Below are 17,596 nucleotides of genomic sequence, written 5' to 3'. Positions count from 1 at the left end.
TGCTGCCTTTTTCTGTAGGCAGAGATCTCCTGGCTCCTGTGTTTTAGTGACGGTTACTGTCAGAGGTTCAGAGATTCCTTCCACTGGTTCTCTTATAACTTCCAGACCTGGAATTTCATTTCTATTTAGTTTTACCGCCAGACACTTGTTTACCATCTTTGCTCATCCTTGACTCCTGGCCTCTCCGGACTATTGACTGTAATAATTTGTATTCCTGTTGCTTCCATGAGGTTCTTAGATTTATCTTTTTCTACTGTAAACGTAGTAAAAAAAATTATTCTCCTCCAGGCAAACTAATAACAGTACTCCAATATTCTGGCTACCTTGTAGTTCTCTCACCTTGTTTACCTTTATTCTGTAGAAAAGTCTACATTTTTCCTCCGCTTGTCCTGAATATTGTTCGCTTTGATTCGGCTAACTATAGGAAAAGTGCACATAATTGAAACAAAGTTGGTAATCACCCAAGTTACAGGCTTGCATGCAATTGAAGGTGCCTCTTGTTTGCAAGGCAATGACTGTACTACGGGTGATCAAGCAAAGAGAAAGCAGAAATAAGGCTGGGATACATGCATTATGGAGTAAACAGGGAGCAGGACAGGTTGCTTTTCCCCTCATGCCTACACTCAAATGGACACTTCCCTCTGAATTCCCCATTCAGGGCAAACTAGGCCACATCAATTTCTACCCCTTGGTAGCCAGCCCCAGTGTTCTCGATAGCCCCAGAATGACTGTCTACTCCCCTTGAGGAAGATTGAGAGGCATTTTGTCAGGCAAAAGAGGAAGTTAAGTGTCCAACCTCCACTTCCCCATTACTAGTAATTCTTGTAACATAGTGTACTTGATATCAGCACGGAGGTGATTGGTGGAGTTTCCAGAAGTGCCTCACTGAAAATTTGACTCAAGAGCCTGAAACCCCTATAAAACTTGTACCACTACCAGATATGAAGATGGTAGAGTGGGTCAGATGTTGAGGCAGCCATATCTGCTGTGAGCATGTGATTAGCCAGTTCAGAGGATAAGTAGCCAGAGGAGAGATTTGCATAAAAATTGTGCCACTGAAAAACAGCCAGGCAGTCATTTAAGCAACATTTCCCCCACTTTTCAAAGCTGAGTGACCCTTCAGGACAACAAACACAATTGCAAGCCCCCACAACCCTGCCAGGTGTTGTGAAAAGCCTTCTCATTATCACGGATACATTTCCTGCACCTTCCTCTCTGGGAAACGCTGCATTAGCCTTATCCAGCCTAGCTAGCCAGAGTACAGGAACCGGGAAGAATTACGTGTCAGTATAATGCAAGGTAATTAATCAGCACCATCCATCGAGAGGGATTTCCCCCCCACTAAAAAGCTCCCCAAGGTAAGATTCCATGTGGGCCTCACTTGGCTCCCATTGAAAGCAATGGAAGTTTGACTGTTGACTTCAGCATGACTAGAGTTAACCAATGCTTGAACATTTGTGAAAGCCTCACCCTACAGCCTTTTTTAACCTTAGCTTTTATACTCCATTTTTATTCAATTATAAACACAGCATTTTTGTTTTTTGTCACACTGGGGGCAAAACACCATAAAAACCAGGATCTTGTTGACAGCTTCCCTTCCAAGCAAATACCATACAAAGACATCTCTGTTAAAACATTTACTAGGCACAGCAAGTATGAGTGATCAGCCATGTGTTTCTCAATGTGAGTTCTTGTTATCATAACAAATATTTCATTGCTGGAAGTTTGTGTATAGTAGAATCAAACACTGCCAATACTTGTCTTTAACTGTTCTGAGAGCAAATTCCTTTTACTCCATTAAAACACAAAACATGGAAAAATTTCTTCACAGAATCATTTTAATCGAGTGTGTAATGTTTTCATAATACATAGGCTAAAAAGCTTACAATACAAGAGAGCCATTAGACAACAATGATGCAGCCTCTCCCCCTCCCCCCGCCCCCCGCCTTTTTTTTTTTTTTTTTTTTTTTATAAAGCCGGACATCACAGTGAATGAGATGATGCAAGTCAGAGAATTTCGGCCTGTATAAATACTGATGAACTAAACAAGTAAGTTTTTGCTTTGCCTGCATTTCGGGAGTGAATGTGGCTGCACAATTTAAACACTTCTGCAATTTGGGGAAAAGATCATTATAGCAAATTTATTTTTTGCAATTGCTTGGTTCTGTTTGAGAGTCCTGCCAGACTATGTTCAGAACAGCTACAAGGGCAGGCAGTACTGTGAACTTCATACTCATGCTTCCCTCTCCACCCTACCTTGGTCTCTAGCAAATAATATACCTCAGCCAGGACCTAGAGCAACGGTTCTCAACCCACGGCCCAATCAGCACACAGCTGCAACCCATCTGACATCCTCAGGGCCACACAGGTAGAAGATCTATTCTGTGGCTGCAGCCCATATGACACCGAGAGCTTCATATGCGGCCCACAATGGTCAGTAGGTTGAGACCCACTGACCTAGAGAACCACCACTAGGGGCAGAGGCCAAAAATCAATCTCCCTACTTCATTTAGACCAGGATTCAGGAAGGTGCTTAAGCACATGAATAATCCTAAACATTAGAATAATCTTACTGACTTCAATGGGACAAAGCACACTCTTAGAGTTAGGCACATGCTTAAGTACCTTCCCAAATTAAGAAACTGAGAACCTCTTTGCTGAGACTGACTACAAAGGGGACAGTTAATGGCAATTGTGATTCCAAACACTTGAATACACTGGGGTCTAGTTACCAATTCAATCTGAAGCATACATGTAGCTCTTCTGCTCTGTTTGCAGTTAAGACATAACTTGATCTACCAAGGCTTAAACGTGGCAAAACAATACTGTCCACACTGGATTTAAAAGCCATGCTACCTTGCAACACAGTTGTAACTAGCCGGGTTCTGGTAGTTTCTCTAAGGGGCAGGGATGAAAATTCTACAATCTTGTTTAGAACAATGTTAAGATGGATCTAGGAAGAAATCTCTAGCACAATTCAGTTAGCACTGTTGCTAGAAAAGAGTAACTGTGCGCAAAACTATGGAAACTAAATGCACAAGGATGCGACAGGTAATGAACTTCTAAGCCCAATGTGAACCAGGCTAATGACTAACAAAGGAGAGAGAGAGACAACAGAAAACACTAAATGGGATTCATTTCATTACAATTATTAATATTGACAGAGAAAAAATTCAATGAGAGCACCAGGCTAAGGGGATAAATTAGTATCTAAAAAGAGATCTGTCCCTCATGAGTGACAGCTGAGATGGGGTTTTGACATGTCTTAGGGGTATATTTATTGTAACAACTCATTTAGGAAAAAGCTGCACAAAAACTCAGCAAGGATTGTTCTGACATTATCCTGTTAGTTGCTTGGGCTTGGGAACGTGTCACAGTCCAGAGCCACTTTCAGGTAGAACTGGGATAAGATTGCTGAGAGTTTCTGGAAATGAAGGTGAAGAACAGTGAAGTTGTGAAGACTGGGAAGTGGTGGAAGCCAAAGCACTGCAGGACAGACTGCAGGCACAATGCTGCACTGGCCCCAGGGGAATGCGCCAGCAGTGACTGAACAGTTCTTCAGCAGCTTACACTAGAGAGCTTACAGCAGCGCAGCTGCACCAATTCAGAGAGAGCCTAAGCCAACAGGAGAGAGCTCTCCCGTCGACTTCGTTAATTCACCCCCAGCGAGCGGCAGAGAGCGAGAGACGGGAGAACTCTCCCGTGGACATAGTGCTGTCCACACCAGTGCTTAGGTCGGTGTAACTTATGTCGCTTGGTGGGGTGGCTTATTCACACCCCAGAGCAACATAAATTATATTGATTTAAGCTGTAGTGTAGCCACAGCCTAAGATTCTTTGTTCTTATTTCATGAGAGATTTTTGTTTGGGGGTTGTTTCTCCCCCTCCCCCATTCAGCCAGGAGGCCAAGTGACTGTGCTTTGGGAATGGGCAACAGGGGATGGGTCACTTGATGATTACCTGTTCTGTTTGCTCCCTCTGGGGCGCCTGATATTGGCCACTGTCAGAAGACAGGATACTGGGCTAGATGGACCATTGGTCTGACCAGTATGGCCGTTCTGTTTTCAAATTATAATAGAACATTGTAAAAAGCAGCTATTTTGGTAAAAGTCTCTTATTTCTATAAAGCGCTAACATTCCATTTCCAGGACACTCTAAGGGACAGTCTACTGTATTACTCCAAACCCAGATTATAAAGAGATGCCTACAGGCTTTGGAAGCCCACTGCCATACAAACCACGTACAAAATTCACAATTAGACTATTGCTCTTCTACCACGAGCCCTTTTTGCTTTAACTACTGATGCTCCATACCCCACTTCTAGCACCTCTTTGAGTCTGAAGCCCACATGCTTAGTAGGGGAGCATCAGAACATGAAAAATAACTAAATTAATTTTATTTTAAAAAACTAAAGCTTATCTAAATCCATTGTCTAATCAAAGTGACACACTGCAAGCTATATGCTCGGACAGATAACAGTAATTTTCATATAGTACATATTCAGGGTGTACAAACACAACAACTGTTGCAACAGCCACAGTGCACATCTGATTGCTTAGAACTTACAGTATAGCGTGTTGAGTGGATGACTCGGGATATTACTGATGGGATGCAAAGCCATTCATCTCTAGGGCTACATCTACACTACGGAGATGATACCAGCACAGCTCTGTAGTGCAGACACAGCCTACACTGACAGAAGGAGTTTTTCTGTCCATGTAGAAACACCACCTCCCGGAATAATGTTTGCTTCCGTTAACATAGCTTTCTTCCATCAACGTAGCTACATCAATACCGAGGGCAGGTCTACACTTAAAACACTGCATCGGCGCAGCTGCACCAATGTAACTGCACCACTGTAGTGCTTAAGCGAAGATGCTCCTCCTGTCAGCGTGGTTAATCCACCTCCCCAAGAGGCGGTAGCTATGTCAAGGGGGGAAGCTCTCCCGTCAACATAGCACTGTACACACAGGGAGTTAGGTCAATTGTGACAGTCTATATCAGCTTCTCTCAAATTGGGCTCCGCAGACTCCTGGGGGTCCCCGAGGGTATTCCAGGGGATCTGCAGGCCCCACTGATCAACTCCTCCCCCTCCCTCTATCTCCCAGAGGCTACTGAAGCCAAACTGGGAGATTTTAAGTACTAAAAGTCCAGCGGTGCAGCGGGGCTAAGGCAGGCTCCCTACCGGCCCTGGCTCCGTGCCGGTACCCGGAAGCAGCCGGCACGTCCCTGCGGCCCCCGGGGGGGGGGGGGGCAGGGGGTCTGCGCATGCTACCCCTGCCCCGAGGGCCGACTCTGCTGCTCCTATTGGCCAGGAACTGCGGCCAATGGGAGCTGCCTTTGCTCCCCCCCCACCCAGGAGCTGCTGCCAGAGGAATGTGCCAGTTGCTTTCGGGAGCCATCTGAGATAAGCACTACCTGGCCAGAGCCCGCACCCCCCACCCACTCCCGCACCCAAACTCCCTCCCAGAGCCCACGCCCCCCATCCACTCCCACACCCAAACTCCCTCCCAGAGCCCGCGCCCCCCTCACGCACCCCTGCACCCAAACTCCCTCCCAGAGCCCGCGTCCCATGCCCCCTCCTGCCCGCCGCAGCCTGGTGAGAGTGAGTGAGCAACAGGGGCTAGAGTGAGCAGGAGGCGGAAAGAGATGGGGCAGGGGTGGGGCCTTGGGGGAAGGGGTGGAGTGCAGACCTGGCCTGAGAGTTTTGTCAGCATAGCTAACTTGGTCAGGATGCAGTTTTTTCACACGTCTGATGGACGTAGCTAAGCCAATGTAACTTTTCAGTTTAAACCAAGCCTAGGTCAGTGGTCTGAATCTGGCCCACTATAATAGTGACCAGATGTTGTTGCTTTCTGATGATTATGAGAAGGACAACAAAAATTAGTTGATGGAGTCAGTTTCTGAACAAGCATCCTCAACAAATACACCAGTACAACTAACAACCCTGCTGGCAGTCTTTGCAGAGGCACCACGGTCAGGACAAGCATACAGGCTAATCTAGTCTCTCATGAGAGGAAGTAGCTCAAATCCCAGATAAGACATTTGCAGGCAGGTTTACACCACGGTTCCGGACCTGTTGTGGAGATAGGGGATAAATAGTCTCCAGAATAGTCAATTCAGTATTTTTCATCCATGCAAAATACATTAACAATATAAGGCCCAATCCTGTAAATATTTATTCAGTGGGAAGGGATAGTTTAGTGGTTTGAGCATTGGCCTGCTAAACCCAGGGTTGTGAGTTCAATCCTTAAGGGGGCCATTTAGGGATCCGGGGCAAAATCAGTACTTGGTCCTGCTAGTAAAGGCAGGGGACTGGACTCAATGTCCTTTCAGGGTCCCTTCCAACTCTATGAGATGTGCATAATAAATAAATATATGGAGATATACCTATGCTCAATTTTACAGAGTCAAGGGGGAAGTCAGAGTACGTAAAGCTAGGCATGTGCATATGTCTTTGCAGGATCGGGCCTATGATTTTAAGTTTAACTCCAAAGAGAGTAGCCTACGATTTTCCTCCTGAATTAATGCGAAAGTGGAGAATCGAACAGTAACAGGTTAAGCACTGAAGTCTCCTTTTCACTCATGTCAAACATTTCAAACTCTGCTCTTCTGATATTTTTGGACTTGCACAAAAATGACTGAATCTAGAAACGTCATATTTGGCTGTTTATAGCCCCAAATGAGGAAGAAACAACCCAAGCCTGAAAATCTGCTCTATACTTCAAATTCAGGAAGCTGACAAGTGCATTATTAAGTGTGCTATTCAGTTTTTCTGGTACCCTTATCCAAGAGTTGAGGGTGGGGGGTTCTCTCTTGACTGACAACCTAGAGCAGTTCAAAATATTGGATATGCACCACTAAGAACTTCTCAGTTCTTACTTTTGTAAAATAAACCAGAGGCATTAAGTGCAAGAAAACTAGCATACACCAAAAGGCTGAAGTTGGAGAAGTCAAGCATAGAATTTCAGGACATTCAAAAAGTTAGTTTATTCAAAAGCTCTGTTCCTGTTTTCCTTATGTAAACCTTAGTAAATGTACCGTATGTTAACAACATAGCATAAAAAAAACCACACAGGGCATGAAATGTTGCATTAGATTAATAGATTTTAAAGTCAGAAAGGACCATTAGATCTAGTCCAATCTCCAGGCAAGAAACTTTCACCTAGTTATCCCGGCATTAAGTCAAATAATGTGAGTTTCATTAAAACATCTCTTCCAGAAAGATATCCAGTCTTGACTTGAAGACAACAAGAAACGGAGGATCCATCATAGAAACCTAAATTTGGAGTTTCCTGAACGTGTTTCTCAACTTTACCATTGTATTAGAGTGTGTTATAATTAAATACAAAACCTAAGTTAAAAGAGATGTTTACAAACGTTAGATCTTTCATGAAGGTATGGTACCTTTGTTGAATTTTCACCATTTCTTTGACATCGATTACGTTCCTGGATTTTTTCAGCAATCTCTTGCGCAATGTGACAGGTGGAATCATACATCGACAACCTATAAACAGAAAGTTTTCAGACAGTTAAGAAAATTCTCCCCAGTCATCTCTGTGCCAAGGATCTTGGTTTTAGTCTCTCCTCTGTTAATCAAGTGTCTAGAGAGTCTGCCACAAGCCTCAGAGAGTTAGTTCATCAAATTACTAAAAGCAAACAACATATTTCAGTGACACCGAACACCTATCTCCCCATGGATTTCTAATGCACCCATCACAGTGATGATATGAAAGCCCTGAATCAGTGAATGTTAAAGTCTCAACAAGGGATTTAAATGAACAATGTCAGGATGCTGTTCTATACAGATTCAGTAATTTGAAGTTGGCTAATCACTGGGATATGAGAACTTTGTTCAACCAAGGGCCACAGTGGTAGCTTGTGAGGAGAATAAGGCCTACACCTAATTTACATAAAACAAAGCAGACTGAAGCCTCTTTCACTAACATGGAAATTTTATAGAGAGGGAATTGGTGCAAGCACTGGGTGAGCCATGGATCAAGAAGGTGCATCTCATACAGCATCAATGTTTTCTAAGGATAAGTCTAATACTGCAGGCACAGGCACTCACTTTTTTTCCCCCTTGTGGGTGCTCCTCCCCCGTTACACCCTGAGGCCCTGCCCCTGCTGCTCCCGCTCCCACAAGCCCCCACCCTCGTTCTGCCTCTTCCCATCCCTGCTCCGCCCCTCCCCCACTCTGCCTCTTCCCAAGGCCCCTCCCGCGAGCCTACCGCTCACTCCTCTCCGCCTCCCACAAGCACCTCCCGCCAGCCGAACAGCTGATCAGCAGCCAGCTCTGGGGCCCACAGAACAGCTGATCAGCAGCTAGCCCAAGGGCCGGAACCACTGTGGCTGGTGGGTGCTGAGCACCCCCTATTTTTTCCATTGGTGCTTGAGCTCCAGAGCCTATGGCTGGGAGCGTGTTTCCCATGACCAGTAGACAGACCCATGCTAGCTCTGCTCCAGCTAGTGCACTAAAATTAGTACTGTGGCTGCAGCAGCTCAGGCTAGCCATCCAAGTACAATCACACTCAACCACCTGGGTACATATTTGAGTGGCTCGTCCTAGCTACTGCCTGTTCCAGCACAGCCACATGATTTTAGCACACTAGCACATATCTGTCTACCCACACAGGGAAGCACAATCCCAGCTGCAGTGCGGACATATCTTTATAGAAGAAGTCTCCAAGGGTAAGGGGGGGCTCCCACTGTAGAACTTTGCGGACACCCTGGTTTCACCGGGTGCAGAAAGCCTTCACGCTTTCCTCCAATCATTAATGACACCCAGTGCTGACACAGAAGAAAGTCAATGATAGCCACCAGCTAGTTATTTTGTTTGATATTTACAGTGCTGGTTTGCATTGTTGAGGCAGATAAATAGCCCAAAGATACAGTTATAGAAATATAATGCAAAGTAAATTATACACCGACCAGTAGCCTTATGGTACGAGTCACCGATTCCTGCCATGACACAGTGCTAATAAGCTAAGTTAGTTATTACTGTGACTCACTCCAATTAATGTTAAGTCAGAAGAGCTAAGAGGAAAACACAGCAATACACTGAGTCGGGGCTATTTAAAAACAAAACAAGCAAACAAACGAAAAAAGGTTATGGATGGTCCCAGAGGGAAGGGGATCAGTAAGAATTTTTACATATGTATCCTCATTCCTTCAAGCTAAGATGCATCTTAGGTGTGGCAATTATCGCATAATGAAATGAAGGGGGCTCCATGCCATAACTTGAAAAAGAAGTAAAGAGGGAAGGCCTGGCCTCAAAAGGTTAATCATGACTGGAAAGTACCCAAAGCAACTCTGTAATTAGCTAATTTACTTCAAAAGTCTAATTCATAATATACGGCATTTCTTTCCTGCCCATCACTAATATTAAAACTTTGCACATGTATTGCACTTTTCATTCAAGGATCTCTGAGTACTATGAAAACATTCATGAATTTAGCTTCAAAACCTCCCGTTCCCACCTATGAAGTATCCCTTGTCTTACTGTACATAAGGATGCAAATTATTGGGCTCAACACAGAGGTAGCTAGGTAAATTTTAATGGCCTACCGTACCCCAAGTGGTGTGACTAGATCAGGGGTCGGCAACCTACAGCACGCATGCCAAACACGGCACGCGAGCCGATTTTGAATGGCACACGGCTGCCTGCCGCGGTTCCGACCCCCAGCCGCACTCAGCCTCCCCGCCCACCGCTCTCCCCTGCTGGGGCAGGAGGCAGAAGCTGCCCCCCCGCCCGCTTCTTCCCCCAGCCGTGGTGCAGCCTGCTTTCCTGCCCCTCCTCCTCTCCTTCCCTGCGCCGGCCCTTGCAAAGGGAGCGGGGAGGAGTGGCAGCGTGCTCGCTACTCCGCAAAAGCCCCACGGCCCCACTCTCACGGCCGGAGCTCCAGCCGGCGCGCGGCAGCCCCGCAGCCCCTTGCTAAAGCCGGCCCTGGGTAAAGGAGGCAGAGAAGAGGTAGGGACGGGCCTTGGGGCAGGGGGTGGAACAGGATATATCCCTTCCAGCCCCCTGCCATGAGCCGCTCAGGGCAGGGGGCTGGGAGCACCCCCACGAGCCAAGCACCCCAGCCCTCTGCCCTGAACCCCCCCCACACCCAGCCTTCTGCCCTGCACCTCCACACACACCCCAGCCCTCTGCCCTCCCTCCCCCAACACCCAGCCCTCTGCTCTGACTCACCCCACCCCCAGCCTTCTGCCCTGCACCCCCCACGCCCCCAGCCCTCTGCCCTGACCTCTGAAGCCCCCCACACCCCTCCAGCCCTCTGCCCTGCACCTCCACACACGCCCAGCCCTCTGCTCTGACCTCTGAAGCCCCCCACACCCACCCTTCTGGGGGGTGTGGGGGGCTTCAGAGGTCAGGCCCCACTCAGCCCACTGCCGGCCTAGGTGAACAGAACGCCAGGCTGGCAGCGAGCTAAGCAGACTGGTGGCGTAAGATCAGCATTTTAATTTAATTTTAAATGAAGCTTTTTAAATATTTTGAAAACCTTGTTTACTTTACATACAACAATAGTTTAGTTATATAATATATAGACATAGAGAGAGACCTTCTAAAAAACGTTAAAATGTATTACCGGCACGCGAAACCTTAAATTAAAATAAGTAAATGAAGACTCGGCATACCGCTTCTGAAAGGTTGCCTACCCCTGGACTAGATGATCTAGTGGTCCCTTCCAGTGCCGTAACAAGGGTGAGGCGAGTGAGGCACTTGCCTCGGGCGCGCAAAGCAGAGGGGCGCAGCTCTACCACCCAAGCGGGGCGGAGAAAAAGAAAAAGCCACGATCGGCGGTGCTTCGGCGGCAGCTCTACTGGACCTGCCGCCGAATTGCTGCCGCCGCTTCATTCATGCTTCAGCAGCAATTTGGCAGCGGGTCCTTCCCTGAGAGGGACCCGCCGCCAAATTGCCGCCGAAAAGCCTGGAGCCGGCCCTTGCCTCGGGCGCAAAAATTCCTTGTTACGGCTCTGGTCCCTTCTACCCTGAATTCTATGAACCTATGAAATAAAGCAGCACAAGGTTGAAGGAATATGCCCAAAGTCACACGCTAAATCCATGGCAAAACTGAAAAGACTAGTCCTGTGCTTTAGCCTCAAGGCCATCCTTCCATTCCACCAAATCTCTTTGCTGCTAGAAAACAGAAGTACCTTAAAATAAAGTAAGCAAAATTCAGTCCTCCATCGCCCCTTGCAACCACACTGACTTCAGTAGGTTTTGTGGTACAACGAAGGCCAGAAATTGGTTCCAGTGAATAGGACATTGGACTACCCTGAGCCCTGCCAGTCACTCATTGTGTTCTACTGGCCAGGATACTTACACTCTGTGCCTCAGTTTCCCCATCTATAAACTGGGGATAGTGATGTTTTCTCACTTTTGTAATGTGTTTTGAGATCTATGGCTAAAAGTTGCTATAAGTGACAAGCATTATCATTCATTTTAAATGTAAAAAGAGGAACGGGTGAGTCCATCACTCTCAATATCCTACTGCCTAAGAAGCTGACACCCTCTACTGTACAACTGCCTAGATTCCCCAGGAAGCAAAGAGAAACATAATAAAATAAATATTTTGCCATAAAAATTCTGTAGTGCAGAACTTCACAGGCTTCTTTTTGCGCATAAGGAGCTGTAAGCTGAAGGAATTGTTTGAATAATAAGTCAACAACTGTATTTTTCCATAAACTAAATCTTTTAAGTGTTTCAATTTAAATCCTTTTATTTGAAAGAAAAAGAAAAAAAAAACAGCACACAGATGCATCTGTGATACTCTGTACCTGAGAGTGGCACCCTGGAATCCCCATATTTCCCCATTGTCATATAATTATATGTTTTGTACAAAGTATGCCTTTTGAAGTATCATTTTAAAAGTCTGGATCTATTGAACATTAATTAATATAATGCTGTTGAACATAAATATCCTGTTGGATTGTGTATGTTATCATTCTATGGGAAGTTATGACATTTTGCTATGAGTGTGTTACTGAAATACATTGTGAAGTTGGGAACACTCACAACCAGCCTTCCAGGTACAACAAAGGAGTAGCCAGACGTGGTGATGGCCCATTAAAGGGAATCTAACTTTCCCAGAGGCTATCCCAGAAGACTTCTCAGAGAGAACACAGACAATGGAGACTGCTTGACCAATGGGGGCGGACCCCCGTGTGACAAGCATAGATCTTTCCAGCAAGCTAGAAGAAACTATAAAAAAGGAGAAGTGACATCATCACTGGACCTCTCTCCCCACCTCATCCAACCCTCAACAAACATCTGGAAGACAAAGACTTTGAAAGGGGAAGGATGGTCCCAGACTGGAAAAAAGAGTCCCAGGATCTGAGAATCTGTAACCTGCTTGTACCATCTGTCAGGGTGAGACACTGCTTGATTCAAATCCTGTTTAGTTTGTAGACTCAGACTGCGAAATAATTTTTATTTCTTAAGTAACCAACTTTGATCTGTACGCTAGTTACTTATATTCACTTAAAATCTATCTTTCTGTACTTAATAAATCTGTTTTATATTTTACCTAAAACAGTGTGTTTTGGTTGAAGTGCTTGGGAAATCTCAGCTCAGTTTACAAAGGCTGGTGTGTGTCCTCTCCACATTGATGGATGGGTGGACTCGGTAATGAACTTACACTGGTCAGGCTTCTGACCAGGGCAAGACGCTACAGTTTGGGGTGCAGGGCTGGAGAGCTGGGGGGAATTGGCTGGAGCCTCTCTATTACTGGTTATTGAGTGGCTGGCAAAGCATTCACGTGTCCCTGCCTATGGATGTCTGTGTAAGTGCAGTACCTGCCAGAGGTTTGGTGTGGCTTAACAACAGCATCACAGCGTGAGAGGGATACCCCAGGTTGGTGAGACCAGGCTGCACCCCAGGAACCCCATCACAGTTCCCTTATATCTAGAAGTTTAATAATAAAGTTTAGTAATACCAATATATTTGCATGCTGATCTAAATATACTCAGTTTATAAAAAGTAACTGATCAATAGTTTAAAACTAATCCAATAGACGAGACTAAATAGATGCAATCTGGGTGCCAAAAAAGCAAAAGTAAACTAAGTTATAGCCATGTACCTACAGCACAATTATAAGAAGCACACAATATTAAATATGATGCCAAAAATCTACTAATTTTCATTAACAGATTCATAGATTCCAAGGCTATGATCATGAGACACGGGTGGGAGGGATAGCTCAGTGGTTTGAGCACTGGCCTGCTAAACCCAGGGTTTTCAGCTCAATCCTTGAGGGGGCCATTTGGGGATTTAGTTAGAGATTGGTCCTGCTTTGAGCAGAAGGTTGGACTAGATGACCTCCTGAGGTCCCTTCCAAAATAATTCCTACGGCATATATTTTAGAAAAACATCTCTGTAACTGACCATTTTTAAATCAAGACTAGAATACACCACAACCTTTGGTAAATTGTTCAAATGATTAATTACACTCACTGTCGAAAATGTAAACCTTATTTAAAAATGTCTAGCTTCAAATTCCAGCCAATGGATCAAGTTAGACTTTTCTCTGCTAGACTGAAGAGCCCATTATTAAATATTTGTTCCCCACATAGATATTTACAGACTGCAATCAAGCACACCTTAACCGTCTCTTTGTTAAGCTAACTAGACTGAGCTCCTTGTGTCTATCACTATAAGGCATGTTTTCTAATCCTTTAATCATTCTCATGTCTCTTTTCTGAACCCTCTCCAATTTATCAACATCCTTCCTAAATTGTGAGCCACAGAACTGGACACAGTACTCCAGCAGTGGTTGCATCAGTGCCAAATATAGAGGCAAGGTAACTTCTCTATTCCTATTTGAGATTCCCTTGTTTATACATCCCAGGATTCCTTTAGCTCTACTTGGCTACAGTGTCACACTGGGAGCTCATGTTCAGCTGATTATCCATCACTATTCCCAAATCTTTTTCAGAGTCCCTGCTTCCCAGGATTGAGTCCCTATCCTCTAAGTTCGGCCTGCATTCTTTGTGTCTAAGTGTATACATTTAGCTGTATTAAAACGTATACTGTTTACCTGCACCCAGTTTACCAAGGGATGCAGGTGGTCCTGAATCAGTGACCTGTCCTCTTCCTTATTTACCACTCATACAATTTCTGTGCCATCTGCAAACTTTATAAGTGATGACTTTATGTTTCCTTCCAGGTCATTGATAAAGATGTTAAATAGAGTAAGGCCAAGAACCAATCCCTGAGGGACCCCATTGGAAACACATCCACTTGCTGATTATTCCCCATTTACAGTTACATTTTGAGACCTATCAGTTAGCCAGTTTTTAATCCATTCCTAGTCAAATACCTTACAGAATTCTACTACCTTTATCAATCAAACCTGTAACCTCATTCAAAAAGATGTCAAGTTAGTTTGACAAGATCTATTTTCCATAAACCCATGTTGATTTCATTACAGTACCCTCCTTTAATTCTTCATTAACCAAGACTACCTAGATACATAGATTTTAACTAAACAGAGTTCCTAAAGAGAGCAATTTAAATAGAAATTGCATATACAGAGAGACCATTATCTGATAGTCTAATAAGCAAGTAAGGCTAAGTGAAATGCTGTGAGCTTTACCTGTAATAAAGTAAAATGGGGATAATAGCTACCTACCTATCACACAGCAGTGAAATAGGAATTTGTAACACACCCATCACCAAGGTATTGAGTGGTTTTATTTTTTTGTAGAGTTGTTTAAAGAGGAAACTGCTGTATAGGAATTAGGAACTAATATTTGTACTTAGTCTTCCAAAGTTCTATTACATATATTTATAATAAACATTTTAATATCTGCTTTTAACCTTTCACCACCCACAGAAATATACGATACCCATCCAACCAAGTTAACTGAACAATGCTAAGACCATATATATGTTTCAGTATTTTACACTAAGCTTTTGCTTATGAACTGAAGTGTCAGTCGGGATCCAAGTCTATTAAGTAAATGTCACAGTGGACCCAAATGCTTGGGAGAGGTTGTTAGGAGGGTCAGCTAGCTTCAATTTTCCTTAAGCGCATTGCGGGCCCAGTTTTCAAAAGAGTTCAGCCCCCAACCTATCTCCGATAGGATGAGTTCTTTTAAAAGTCTGGCCCACAATGTGGCTAAGTGAAAAGGTATAATGTTCACTGTGACCCTAATTCTTACTAGCCATACGCTTCCTGTGCACTAACCAAACAGCCCTGACTTGGATAGGCAGCTATTTGGGCAGGGAGGGCCCATTTGTTCTGGGTTTGTACAGCACCTAGCGCAGGGGGTCCTGCTCTGCGACGGGGCCCCTGCAATAATACCCACCCCCCCGCTCTGTCCATAACGCCCTGAACATGCAGGCAGCGCGGACTGGGCGCTAGATCCGGCGGACGGGGGTAGGGGGCTGAAAAGCCGAGCAAGGTCAGTGTCACGGACACCAAGCCTGCGAGGGGAGAGGCGGGGTCCCCCCCAGGAAATCCGGTCCTGCCCCGTAAGGCCCCGTCCCTCCCCGCAGGGCCCGTCGGGGGGGGGGGGGGGGAGGGGGGGGGCCGCCCCCTGTGGGGGCTCTCCCCTGAGGTGGGGGTGGCCCCGCTTCGCGGCGGGGGGGGGGGGGGGCTGAAGGAGTCGCACACCAAGGGCTGGGGGGGGGCGGAGGGGACGGGGCGCGGGCGCCGCCCGCTCACCAGGGGTCCGGAGCCATCGCTGCGCCGGGGCCCTCCCCCTCTCTGCCGCCGGTCGGGGCTGCTGAGTTCGGAGCCGGGCTCCGGACGCTTCCGGGCTAGGTCAGTTGACTACGGCGCGCGCAGAGGCTCAGAAAGGGAAGGGGAGGAGGGCGATCTACATCCGCGTCCTGCCCGAGAGGCGGAGTCATCAGACAAGCCCTGCCCCTCAGGCACCCTGTAGCTAGAGGCGGGAACTCTCCTTCTGGGATGGGGGGAGTAGGTCACACAACCCCCCCCCGGGGGGGCTGCACTGGGGGGAGGTCACACATCCCCGGGGGCTGCACTGGGGGGCGGGGCAAGTCACACAACCCCCCGCGGAGGCTGCACTGGGAGGGCAGATCACACAACCCCCCCCGGTGGCGGGGGCTTCACGGGGTCGGGGATGGGGGGGCAGCTCACACAGTCAAGGGGCAGTGTTAGGTGCACATCAGGCATACCAGTGCAGCCACCTCGTTGCACCGACATAACTGCACTGTGGATCTTCTGTACATTTCTGCCTCCAGCTACCTGGTGCCTGTTAAACCTAGTAGCATGTGTACCCCCGTATCAGGGCCGGCTCCAGGGTTTTGGCCGCCCCAAGCAGCCAAAAAAAAAATCGCGATGGCGATCTGCAGCGGCAATTCGTCGGGAGGTCCTTCGCTCTGAGCGGGAGTGAGGGACCGTCCGCTGAATTGCCGCTGAATAGCTGGACCAGCTGGACGGAATAGCTCTCCGGAGCAGCCGCCCCAAGCACCTGCTTGCCAGGCTGGTGCCTGGAGCAGGCCCTGCCCCCTATAAACACCACGTGCCGAGGGGAGGGGGGCAGCTTACCAACTGGCACCTGCAGCCTACTTTCCTTCTTTACTGTCATGAAACACGGAGGGGCAGGTGGCCTAGGGCCTGCTGTTAGGCTGTCACATTCTTCTGTCCCAGATCTGGGCTGCCTGACACAGGACTCGCTAATACACCCCAGCTAGCTGTGTTCAGCATAAGATCCCTTAAGGCTCTGCCAGGTATGGCTGAGGTGCCTTTAAATCAGGTATTTTTACACACAGCGCCATCTACTGGCCACATAGTGCAATATAGTTTAACAATCCTTGTTACTTTACTCAGTCAGCTTCCTTGGTTGTAGCAATGGTGAAAGGGCTAGAGTGGACAACCCCACTGGGCACTGTGTCATCCAGCCAGGGCTGTCCTTAAGCATACGCAGCAGCATACAAGGCTGCCTAGGGCACCTGAAAATTTGGGACACCCCAGGGTCTTAGTGTCCACCCCCGCGCCTCTTCGTATCCCTGTTCTGACTCTTCCTGCAGGCTCCCACAGCTGGCTGCTGCAGCCAGGTGACTTACTAGATCCCTTTGGGAGTAACTTAAAAGTGAAAAAGCCTTCCAGCCTGCTAAACCTATTAGCACAACATTGAAACTGTTAAAGAACCATTCAAGTGGTAATGAAGCCATTTAACAGGCATTTGCCAACCCCTAGGTATATACTGTCAGTTTCTGAATTTACTGACAAAAACAGTTGTGCATTACTGTAATATTTACCCAGAACATGTTAGGCTACAGGACCTTAGTTTAACATTTGCTTTAAAAATATTTCATTAGTGAGTTGGTGAAGATTATAAAATCACATCTCTAAAAAATCCTTGCATAGATTTTTAGATGCACAGTCATCTTTAGCCTTAAATGCTTGGATCTTCAGACATATAGTTTTTTAAATAAGATTACATAGGAGCCATATAAATTTTAAAGCAACAATTAAATGGATACATTTGTTCCACAAACCCTAGTGCCAAGAGGCAGTTGAAAGGTGGCCTTTTACACAGAAGGATCAGTGAGTTTGTTAGGAATGTTTCCATTAAATTAAAAAATAATGAAGTGGAAACAGCTTTATTAAAGAAATAAACAT

The 17,596-nt window shown here is 46.3% G+C and overlaps 1 protein-coding gene across 1 annotated transcript in view; it reads right to left on the bottom strand.

Annotated features, from left to right (window-relative positions):
• STX8 (syntaxin 8) overlaps positions 1-15,757 on the bottom strand; it is a 168,891-nt gene extending 153,134 nt beyond the window's left edge. Inside the window, exons 1-2 of the mRNA XM_024208567.3 lie at positions 15,671-15,757; positions 7,407-7,506 (exon numbers count right to left, since the gene is read on the bottom strand). Of these exons, the coding sequence (XP_024064335.1) occupies positions 7,407-7,506; positions 15,671-15,687 (117 nt within the window). The 5' untranslated portion in view covers positions 15,688-15,757. The remainder of the gene's footprint in view (positions 1-7,406; positions 7,507-15,670) is intronic.
• Positions 15,758-17,596: the final 1,839 nt, after the last annotated feature.

Source organism: Terrapene carolina, unplaced genomic scaffold (assembly GCF_002925995.2).
Source record: "Terrapene carolina triunguis isolate 2854851 unplaced genomic scaffold, T_m_triunguis-2.0 Scaffold192, whole genome shotgun sequence".
Classification (NCBI taxonomy): Eukaryota; Metazoa; Chordata; order Testudines; family Emydidae; genus Terrapene; species Terrapene triunguis.
The sequence above is the reverse complement of the archived record's forward strand: the minus strand, read 5'-3'. Positions and strand labels throughout refer to the sequence as shown.